Below are 12,193 nucleotides of genomic sequence, written 5' to 3'. Positions count from 1 at the left end.
CAATTCTCCTTCTATAGTTCATAGACACATGTCCATAATTATTGCAAATGATACAAATCGAATTTGTTATCTTTTCCATTTCATATGGACTGAACCAGTTGACATAGGGTTTTTGCTAGTTCATGTTATGCTGGTTGTCAAAGGTACTTCTCCAGTCACTGTTACATCTTGGATTCATGTGAGGTGCTATATTGTTTGCTCCATAGCTACATTCAACTGATCTATGTCCATACATGTTGCATGTGTAACAATGACTGTCAAATCTTCTAGACACATATGTAGCATTTGAATTATAGCCTACATTAGGTCTTCTTGTTCACACATTAGTAGTATGTCCAGGTTTATGATAAATAAAACAAACAGGTTTGAAAGCTTTCTTACTAGTAGGCTTGTTAACCTTAGGAGTAGTTTTACCTTTGTGCATGTTTCTCTTTGTACTTGAAGATTCTCCTTTCTCAGATGTATTGAAACCAAGTCAGATGTGTCACCTTTCATCCTCTAAGATTGGATCTGCTCATCTAACATAGAAGAACTCTTATTGAACTTTTCAAGCTTTCCATTAGCCTCAATGAGTTCTTTGGTAAGATCTTCATTGTACTTTGTTAGAGTCTCTCTTAGAGACATTTCCATTTCAAGATCTAACTATAAGGCTCCCTTCTCTTCCTTCTCCTCATGCCAATGTTCATGTAGAGCTGCATTCTCCTATTTGATCTTAGAAATCTCATGATCTCTCTCTTTTATTAGGTCTTCAACTGCCATCCTTGCTTCAAGTTCTTGGCTCATATGGATTGTTAGGGATTCATTTTTTCCACTTCTTTAGCCACTGCATCAATTTTGGCCTCATCTGAAGAACTATCATCAGATATCTCCAATAGTTGCTTAGTGAACTCTCTCCTTTTCACTTGTGAAGCTTTAAATCTGACCCTCAAGGTTTCAAGTTCATCCTTGGTTGCATCAAGTACTCTAGCCATCTCTCTATAACTCATATCTCCAATGGTGGCTTTAGGGTTTCCTTCCAAGCGATTAAGCCTTAAGGAAGTTTGTCTCTAATACCAATTGATAGACTTATAAAGCACTGTGAGGAGGGGTGAATCAGTGATAGAAAAAACAATATCTCTTTAAACACAGACCGGTAAAAATAATTAACTAGTTTTCTTAAAACTATGCATGCAATTCAAAGTGATATAAAAGCATCGACAACAAGTAAAACATCCACCATAACACAAGTGTTTATACATAGAAAAACCAACTTGGAAAAACCACGGTGAGATGGGACTCACAAGTTAACTATCTGCAATAATAGGCAATTGACCGATTAAGGTGTACAAAGTGCTCTGCTAGGAGCAAATCCTATTAAAGATACCAATGCCCTACTAGGAGCTATACCCAGTTAAAGGTAGTACCCTATTAGGAATAACCTTAGTAGAGGATTTCAAATCCAAACTAATGGATCACTTGGTTAGAGGATTTGTACAATGAAGCTTATTAGAGCTTACTCAGTTAGGGGATTTGACTGCCATAGTGATTAGAAAACAATAGGTGGTGTGATCTAGAAATAGCACATCTTGCTGGTATATATCCTCTTCTACTCACTCAATACTGAATCATTGACATACTCTACAACTCCTTCAATAAAACGCATCAACTTATCACTTGTAACTCACATTCTTAAAAATAGTTCATCACAATATCATTTTATAGACATTAGATGTCATGTTGGCTCAGGAACCTCATCACAATTTCCTAGGTGCAATGTATCTGGACATTCTTTTATAAAACATCATAGATTACCGCCAAATCTTTCGATTAGGGATAACTCATCATGACCACTAATAACTCATCACAAAAGCAGTGAAACCGATTGGAGCACTGATACGAGTTAAGAGTTAACCTCTTCCAACTCATAGACTGATTGTGCTCCATTCACTTCCTTGTTGATCTCTGCAGTGTCTTCAAACTGGTGTCAGTGAAAATGACCAAAACCAATGTCATTCCTACATACACCAGTTGTCTACATATATCGGTTAGACACCTTCAAACCGGTTGGACTTCTCTATACACATGATATCGGTTTGTCTTAACTAAGACGAATACGACAATGTGAACATATGTGTGTGTATATGTGCCATCAATGACAACACACAAAGTCATCCATTACAAAAATCATCATCAAGCCAACAACATATACATATAAAGATGTACATATATATACATATACATATGCATATATACATACCCATATTATTTGTATGAATGAGGTGTTTTATCTATCTGGTTCATCACCCAAGTCCTATTTATACTAGTTACTTAACTTTACTTTGGGTACACATCTCATACTTATCAATTTATCTCTCAATTCATAAGAATAAGGCACATGTAATAATCTTATGCAATCCCATGTATCATCTTGGTCTATGTAACAAAGGGGATCTCTTTTTATTTTTGAATCATTCTAATTGTATATTTGCATGGTTTGATAGAATAGCAATATTCTCTCATATTTTCTCTTATGTTTAATTTGAAGGTCCTATATATTGAGTGACTATATCTTTACCCAAATATTGCATGGTGTAGATCATTCTATAGTATCTTTGAAACCCACACACACACACACACACACACACACACACACACACACACATATTACAAATACATGCATACTACATATATATGTATATACATACATAGATATGTATACGTACACATACACATAAATACATACATACATATATAAAAAGACATGTGTATATCTATATATATACATATGCATAGAAACACACACACACACACACACCCATTCTCTAATAATGGGATGAGATACAACTTATTAGTTTGTTACACAATTATATAATTTGATAATGATATATGATGGTATGAAATAGGGGATCAAGTATTGATTGATATTCTTATTACTTAAGGTGGTGAAAACCTTTGTATTAGATTACTAAATCATAGTGGGAAATCTGGCTTATTCTTTCTAGATCCACCTTAGTTTGCTCAGTTTATTATTTTAGCAAGTTGGATTCCATGTATAGGATTAGATAAGGTAGGAAATGATCTTACTGAAGCCTCGAAGAAAAAAGAAATTAAATTTCATATCTTATAAGGGCAAGCATTGATAGCCTAGAGTCCCAAGTGGCATGGTGATTGGTGATTTGATATTTTTCTCGAGTGGGAAATTAAAATCCTAGAATTGGGTGTTTGGCTTGTTCTTATCATGGAGGTACCAATGAAAATCCTACTTCTAGATCCTAAGCACATTAGGCGTATCCATGTTATCAAAGGAAGCATGTTATTTTTTCCTTCATAATGACATTGACGACATGTATCATCAAGTTGATGTAAACTTAAATAGTGCTTTAGACCATATTCACAAACTCGAACATAGAAAAAATCAAATGTAGTGGTCTATAGAAGAGATTAGAAAATATCTCAAAAGAACTTTTCCCATCAATAATACTTGTGTTCAATGTTTTTTACGATGAGAATGGTTATGATGAGGTGGAAAATTTTCATCTACTACTTTTAACTAATAATCACAAATGTTACAAGTATTCATGTGGGTTGTTGTTCATGAGATTGAGGTGATTTATTTTTTCCCACTAATTTAGACTTAACATTTATATATTCTAGTTTATATGGTAGGAGTACATGTGGTAATTTACCTCCTCGCTGGTACTCATAATATCGCATATTTAAATATATTATTTAAATAAAATGGATATAGAATATTGAATGAAATAGTAATCTTAAATGGACAAATGACATTACCAAACAAAATAAGTAATTTATTTTTTTTGGAGCCTTGATTGAATAACTTCATGAAAGAAAAACACTCCACACAAAACTACATGCATTGTTACTTTTCTCACATTGTCCCTATAGCCCTTGTTACTTTTTCCTCCAAGAGTTTTCGAAACCAATGAACTGATGCTTTTGGATATCGATTTAAAAAGTTGTTATAATCTACGTAATGAAGACCAAATCGAACTGTATAGCCATTTCCCCACTCAAAGTTATCTAGCAAGGACCATGCAAAGTAACCTTGTATGTTGGATCCAACCCTGCCATGCCATTAAAGGTAATAAAATTATTTAAGTATATAGTATTGCAAAAAAAACAAATCATAAATTCATTAAGATTTACCTTATTGCTCGTTGAACAAATGCTAAATGTTTTGAGTGGTAGTCAATTCGCCAAGTATCATTAAGAGCTTGTGTTATTGTGAATGTATCATCATTTTTCTCATCAATACCTATAAAATTAAAATATATAATTTTTTATTAATATAAAAAATTAACATTTAATATAAATTTACCTATAAAAATATATTTTGTATATCAATAATAAAAGTTACCCATCACTAACAATATTGATTTTAATTGACTATAATACTTCACATAATCAATCTATAAAGTGTTTACCATTCTTTGAGATGAAAACTAGTGAATTGTCATATCTATGTTTAATATTTTTAGTTCACTATAATACTTCACATATTCAATCTATAAAATGTTTACCATTCTCTGTGATGAAAATCAGTGGATTGTCATATCTCTTTTTAATATAATTCAATAGCTTTCCTATACCAGGCGGATACACGTGAAGCCAACTCGATGCTGCCTGTTGTCACCAATTAAAAATTACACACTGGCCACATAGCATTTCATAATATTGCTTTTTTAATACTTCTAAATAATTGTGAGCCTTACCACTGGTCCGATGAGCACACCATTTCTCTCAGCTGTAAATATTTCCACAGCAATCTATGTGAGAGGTTCCTTTCAATGTTTCTAAAACATGACCAGAACAAATAATTCCATATGCCAAAAATAAATTAAAAAATCAAAGATGTGCACCTGTTAGATTAGCTTGAGAGTCCAATGTATAGCTTGTATTCATGGGACTTGGTGGCGTTGGAACATCAGCAGCGTAGCGGCTTGTGTAATAATTTAATCCCAGAAAATCAAACGATCCTTTTACTATAGCATATTCACGGCCACTAAATTTGGGTAAACGCTTACCAACAAGCTTTCTCATTGTTGAAGGGTATTCCCCTTTTGTAATTGGATCCATATACCTGTAATTTTTGTACTACCAGTCAATCTAATATGAACGATCACCTAAAATGGGCATTAGTGGACTGTTTTCAGAAGATGCTTTGCTTACCAACCAAACATAAAATCTAAGGCCCTTTGGGCAGCTTTCCGATCAGAAAGTGATTTTGAATAGGGAAGTATCCAATCACTATTTATTGTAATTCCGATCAATCCCTTCTGTACCGCCTACACAGAAAAATGGCAGATTGGCACACTGACAATTGTATATAGAATAGGAAAAACTTGGGAGAAAATGGTGGGTCACCTGATACTTCCTCTTATATACACGCACAGCAGCTGCATGAGAAAGAATAAGATTATGGGCTACAATATATGGCTCAGTTGCCGAATTTCCTGTGCTTGAACTTCCATTAAAAGAGGAATGGTGGCCGGGTGCAGCTGTGCCACTGTCATATCCTCCGCCAGTGAAGGATAAAGGTTCGTTTAAGGTTATCCAGTGTTTCACTCGATCACCAAACTCTTGAAAGCACACTTCAGCGTAAGCTTCAAAATCTTTCCTGCATATAGTAAATAAGAGGTCTCCTTAGGCACATAAAATGGGTATTCAATGAAATTAATGAGTATACTATATGGGCATAGATGTTTAAAGGATTTAATAATTTGGAAGGATTAGATACACAATATTTTTGCTGAGAAAGCCTCCATATTTATCCTCCAGAGCTTGCGGAAGGTCCCAATGAAACAGTGTTATGAAAGGCTTGATATCTACAAATAAGAGTTTGTTATAGACTTGAGAGTATTACAATAATTTCCACATCGTTACAACCAATACATAAATATAATATACCATGTTTTAAGAGTTCATTAATGAGATTGTTGTAGTAGGCCACTCCAACTTTGTTAACTCCACCTTTGACCGTGCCTCCTGTCCCCCAAGTAAAAAGGATTTAATAGAGACACTACTAAATACTAGCTACTTTTGCTTAGCCAAAAAGAAAAACAATGGGGCTCACGTGGTAATATCCGTGACCAAGAAATAGAGAACCTATATGCTTCCAGGCCCATGTCCTTCATCAGTCTCACATCCTCCTGTAAATTACACTACCCCTCTTTAATGTAGTTCAAGATGCAAACTGTATTGCACTCAGATTCCAGATAATGGAAAAAATAGGTTAATTTTCTTTCGTAGATCAGAAAAATATATGATCTGAATTGAACGTTCATACCTTATAGCGATGGTATTGATCCACGGCAACATCCCCATTGCCTCCATCATCGATTTTCCCTACGGACAATTTCATTTACACTGCTAAGCTAAACATATTTACATCGATTCCAATCGACCATTAATCTTTATGAATTATATGGTATGTGTTAATTTACTTACAGCGCGTTGTTTACTAAACTACTCAAATACTAGCCCTCTAGGATTTCGGAAGGGCCTAGGCTTCACAGTCTACCCTATTTATCAAAGTTATATTTTAAAAATATATGTTATAAATTAAATTTTTATATAATTTTTGACAGTTTATTTTAAATATTTTCTTTGATATAATATAATTTTCCTGAAATTTCAATTATAGTTTATAAAAAAATTGTTGGAATTGTAACTTCTAACTGGAGTTCTTTGTCTGACATAAAACTAGGAGTTCTAAATATGAATTTTGCATGATATTATTATTTACATGGAATTGCATGAAATCTTTTGATACTTCTAAGACTTTTATATTGAAAGACAATTTGTAATGAATTATTTGATTCTAATCATTATATCAATAGACCTTTCAATCATATGATTGAAAAGTGTTTATAATAAGTCTGAATCACTATATTAATTAACCCTTGATCAGGTGATCCCTTATTATATTAATTAACCCTTGATCAGGTGATCACTTATTATATTAATTAACCCTTGATAAGGTGATCAAGAAGTGTTTGTAATAAGTGTGTTTTTAAGAGTCTTATATCTCCAATTAAAAACTAAAAATATCTTTACGAAAATAAATTTTAAGCCTTGGGATTCATATTGATTATATGAGCAAAATAATAGATAGTAATGGAAGATTCAGATAAATGTATGTACAGAATGGTGAAGTTAACCTGGGATATGTGAGAAAGTGTCCCAGATGCTTGGGCCCCTTCCTCCTTCCCTAGCAGCTCCTTCATACTGGTATGAAGCAGAGGCTGTACCGAATATAAATCCAGGGGGAAACCCACTTCTAGTCAGTTCCTTTTCCCCCTCAAGAGCCACTACAAGAGAGACCCACCACATGCACACCACTGTACAGGTTCTCCATCCCTTTGTGCTATTCATTATGGTAAACTGCTAAGAGATTCAGATTTCATACAAAGCAATGCAGTTATGCCTAGATAGCTTATTTTTATAGAACGAAAACGAGAGCCCTCATCTACAATATAATTTTGACCTTCCGGTACTAAAAATAGACTGTATTAGTCTTGGACCTTGAAAAATGCATGTAAACTTGGATGCATAGAAAAAGAAGGGATTCATATAAATCTGGATTGACAAAAAGGAGGATGGATGAATAGAAACGTTGATTCATTGCATAGAACAAAAACGAGGGCCTTCAGAGAAAAAAAAGGGATGAGAAGAAATACAGTTACGGCTGTTTGCGTTATCAAAAGCTCAATTCAAGCCTTATCTTTTCACCTGGAAGCTTCTCTAAATTTCTAATGTTAGGATCATAAGATTTTTAGTTAGCCCATAGGCTTTCTTAAAGGTGCACGTCGGGTTTTGATTAATTTTCGAGAAGATTACGGGGTAAGCGAGCAGGCTCATGGAAAAATATTTGATTTGTTTAGTAGGTGGGAAGATTACTGGGGTTGGCCAACACAGTTGGTGGGAAGATTCCCGGATAGGCTAGCACGCATACTTAAAAAAATTTACACTATAATAATAAATTTATTTAATTTTACTCTAATAATTAAAATTATATTATTTTATATTAGAATAAAATTATTAATATTATTTATTCTATTGTAATAATTAAAATTACATTATTATTATATTATATTAGTATTAAATTATCAATAACATATTATTTTATTTATTAAAATATTATATTCTAGTATTTGTATTTTTTTTCATATTTTTTTTAAATATACATCATGATAGATTATTAGGTAAGGTATCCTTATAAATTTAATGAAAATAATTTCTAGGGACAAATCTAACAAGGTTACATTGCTTGTGAAATGTTAGCGACTATTTAGTTATAATAGTATAGGATACCAAATAATTAGAGAGAACATAAATGTCACAAAGTTTGCAAGAGGGAGAATATTGTTTGACCTAGGTCATATTTGTTTACCATTCTAATATAACTAATTTACATAATATATAAATAATGGTACTTTTGAATTATTCATTCTAATAAAACTCAAATTAATTCCAACATTTCTAATTTTTTAACATTTTATATATATTAAGATATGTAACTTACACCATTTTAAAATACATTTATACTAAAACCTAAAATTGGAAATTATTCAATTTAGCTATTTGAGACAATTTTTAAGGGAAAAACCATAATCTTTAAAAAAGATTCAAAATAGAAAGTTCTCCTATATGGCCTAAAGTTTAAGAACCAATTAAATTGAAGATAATTAATTTTCTTAATATTCTTAATTAAAAATTTTGCATCTATACTTTTTTATATTAGAAATCGAGAGAATCCAGAACAAGGAGGCCAGGCCTTAGCAAAACAAAGTTGTCACTGCCACAAGACAACAAAAACCAAAGTAACAACAGGGTGTGTAATCCGCATAAAAGAGTACTAGCAAACTAATTGCATCATGAGAAGTCAACAAAAGCATCAAGAGAGGATGTCATCATGGGGTTCAACCCATGCTGCCCATCCTTGAGGTCCTTCCATCCAAACAATGTTCTTCTAACTCTGAATCTATGCCAGCATCTCAACTTGGGCGTAGGAGGGCTCCCTGTTATCTTTAATTTCATTGTTCAGCTTCTTGAGAGCCTCCTCAAAGGAGGATAGGTTGTCCTTGTTGCGCCTCCACTCATAACCATCCTTCATCTCTTTGATGAACATGGTGGCGTGACCATCCTTGAGGAAACTCAAGAGCTTGTGCCTCTCAGCGTTCATAGTAGAGGCAACTTGCACGACAATTTTGAAGAATGTGAGTCTTCGAAAGGATTCCGTAAGGGCCCTGGCTTGGCCTTCAAACCTATCAACATTCCTAATTTTTCAAATATACAAAAGAATATTGGCAGATAAATTAAACCAAAAGATATTAGCATCCTTTTTCAATCCTTTAATGTGCCTAGAAATAATTTCCATAGTATTCACAAGATTAGGGATAGAAAAGCCAAACATTAGCCAGATTTCCTTAGCACTGGAGAAATCAAAGAAAATATGTCTGCCAGTCTCAGGAAGTTTACAAATAGAGCACAAGTCATTATTACCATAATTCCTCTCGAGAGGAAGTCTATTAAGTATCATAAGCCATTTAAAGCACTTGATTTTTGGCTCAATTGGACTTTTCCATAGCATGCTGAAGGTCTTTTGCCACTGTATAATAGGCAAATCAGAATACCATAAAATGTTAACATGCTTAATGATAGAAGCCTCATAAGCTAAGATAGAGTAAATGTTATGAGCCTTAATTTTAGCCAAAATAGTACCATTAGCCCATTTAAAAGACATAAATCTATGAGAATAAGCATCACAATCTTTAGGAAGACCGAAATCAATACAAGCCTACTTAATCATGTTGTAGGTTATTTTTTGAGTGGGGGGTAGGTTAAATTTTGAGCTGAGATCTTCCCACATGATAAGAGTATCATGTTCCAAAACGTCAATAAGATATTTGATCCCTTTGCTGGCCCAAGCTCTAGTCAAGCATACTTGAGTAAGGGCCAAGGGTTTGCCAGTGTGGAAGAGGTTCCACCATAAGGATCTCTCGCCATGAATCAGATCACCATTGTTGACACTAGTGTTGACCAAAAACCCCCTAACATGTTCCCAAGCTTTCCAAATAGACTTGAACACACAAGTGCCCTGGACATAAACAGGAAAACCACCGGCCACAAGGTCGGTGAGAGCTAAACCCTTCCAAGACTTAGCATTCTTAGGGATAGCCCTCTCAATATTGTGTCTGATTAAGACCTTCCAAGGTTCTTGACCTTCGAGACAATGGAAGATCCATTTAGCCACAAGGGAAATACCTTGGATCCTAAGATCCTTTAATCCAAGGCCACCAAGAGATTTCTCAATATGGCACCACTTCTAGTTAACATGTAATTTATTATTACCTTTGCCATCAGACCAAAGGAAGCATCTAACCACCTTTTGAATTTCTAAGATCTGATAGTTGCTAAACATCCAAGCAGATGAGTAGTAGATATTATAGGAGGAGAGGATTTTTTGGCACACTCGAACCCTACCAGCTAGGGAGAGGAATCTATTGTTCCATTTACTAAGTTTCTTATCAATTTTCTCCTTAACCCAAAGCCACATATCTTTGAGGGAAGGGGACACCGAGTAGGGAATTCCAAGGCATCTTACTATTTTTTTAGGACCACCCCATTGGTAGCCAAGGTGTCCAAACCAGTCAGGGGGGTGATCCATCCAGCTAAGGAAGGTAGACTTGGTCTGGAAGGTTCGAGCTCCAAAATTTGACCCAAAGCATCGAATTTTAAGGTTAAGGTTATCCATGTTTTGCTTGGTGAGCTCAAGAAAAAGAGTCATGTCATCAGAAAATAGAATACATCAATTCATTATCATCAAGGAGCCTAATCCCCTTTAACCTTTAGGGTGAGGGAGTTATCCCTAAGGAGGTAGAATAAAGCGTCAGAGGCAATAACAAAGAGAGCAGGGGCCAAGGGGCAGCCCTGTCTAATGGACCAAGAGCGCATAATGGAAGAGGAGAGGGAGCCATTAACATCAATCTGAGCAGAGGCATCTTGAAGGAGGACCTTGACATAAGTACAAAATTCATTAGGAAAGCCAAAGGCTTCAAGCATCGTAATCATAAAGTCCCATTCCACCCTATCATAGGCTTTCTCAAAGTCAAGGAGAAACATAGCAGTGTCTTGACCATAAACTTTAGACCATTCCATGTCTTCCCAACTTGTGATGAGATTTTCCAGAATATATCTACCTTTAATGAAGCCGGTTTGGGTGGGGCAGTTGAACTTGGGCAGGATCTTTTCCAATCCGATGGCCAACATTTTAGCCATGATCTTATAAGACGCATTGATAAGGGTAATGGGTCTCCAGTTCTTAATGAGGGCCTTGTCACCATCCTTGGGTATGAGTTTCATAATGCTCTTATTGATAACATTGCCAAGGGAACCCTTACCCAAAGCCTCATTTTATATATCAAGAAGATCAGAGCGAATCCAGTTAAGGTTGGCTTTGTAGAACTCAACTAGGAGCCCAAGAGGTCCCGAAACTTTGTCATTGTGGAAGGAGTTGATGGCTTTCTAAATTTCATCAATTATGAAATTTTGTTTAAGGAGGCAAGATTCCCCCTTGGAGATCCTACAGGGAATGATGGATTTGCATTTAATTTGAGGGCCTTGGAAGCCTCAGAGTCTTCAGAGGTGAAAATTTTTGGGTAGAAGAGGGCAAAGGTTTCTTTAATGTTGTCCAAATCAACAATTTCTTGATTATGAACAATAAGTCTACCAATCTTTTCCTGGATTTTCTTATGTTTAAGTAGATTAAAGAAAAACTTGGAGCCTTTATCACCAAATTGGAACCAATGGTTACTGGCTCTAATCATGGCCCCCTTGATCTTAACTTGTTGATGTAATCTAAGGGCATCCGTAGTTGTTGCCACTTGGTTGGCAAGGTCAGGGTAGGAAGGAGTCAACTGACTTTCATTTTCAAGGTGAAGTAGATTAAGATTAAGAGTCTTTTCCACAAATTTGGAGTCTTTGGCCCTTTTTCAACCAATAGTTTGCAAGAGTTTTTGCCAAGAAACGACATTACAACTCCATGTATCAATATGCAAAGCTAATTTCTTATTATCCTTATTTAGGAGTCTGATGAGGTTAATGGCAGCAAGAACATCAAGATATTTCAGTAGATTAGTGTTAAGAATGAACTTCTTAGGCCCCACCACATTAGCAAGTAAGGAGTTAGCAA

At 34.8% G+C, this 12,193-nt stretch overlaps 1 protein-coding gene across 2 annotated transcripts; it reads right to left on the bottom strand.

The window, feature by feature from the left end:
• Positions 1-3,858: 3,858 nt before the first annotated feature.
• Positions 3,859-6,149, bottom strand: LOC131855783 (beta-glucosidase 13-like). Of its 2 annotated transcripts, none has more exons than XM_059213145.1 (10): positions 6,074-6,149; positions 5,908-5,985; positions 5,738-5,825; positions 5,365-5,617; positions 5,170-5,285; positions 4,860-5,080; positions 4,713-4,744; positions 4,521-4,623; positions 4,147-4,255; positions 3,859-4,064 (listed from the first exon to the last, which is right to left on the bottom strand). In XM_059213145.1, the coding sequence occupies exons 1-10, from the start codon at positions 6,132-6,134 to the stop codon at positions 3,869-3,871; spliced, it is 1,257 nt and encodes a 418-aa protein (XP_059069128.1). In that variant the 5' UTR covers positions 6,135-6,149; the 3' UTR covers positions 3,859-3,868. The 2 variants fall into 2 exon arrangements, with proteins under 2 accessions (XP_059069128.1, XP_057866015.2); XM_058010032.2 differs by having other exon boundaries at positions 4,716-4,744.
• Between the last annotated feature and the right edge of the window lie 6,044 nt (positions 6,150-12,193).

The sequence above is a fragment of the Cryptomeria japonica genome, chromosome 10 (genome assembly GCF_030272615.1).
Source record: "Cryptomeria japonica chromosome 10, Sugi_1.0, whole genome shotgun sequence".
NCBI lineage: Eukaryota > Viridiplantae > Streptophyta > Pinopsida > Cupressales > Cupressaceae > Cryptomeria > Cryptomeria japonica.
This window is presented reverse-complemented; position numbering and strand designations above follow the sequence as displayed.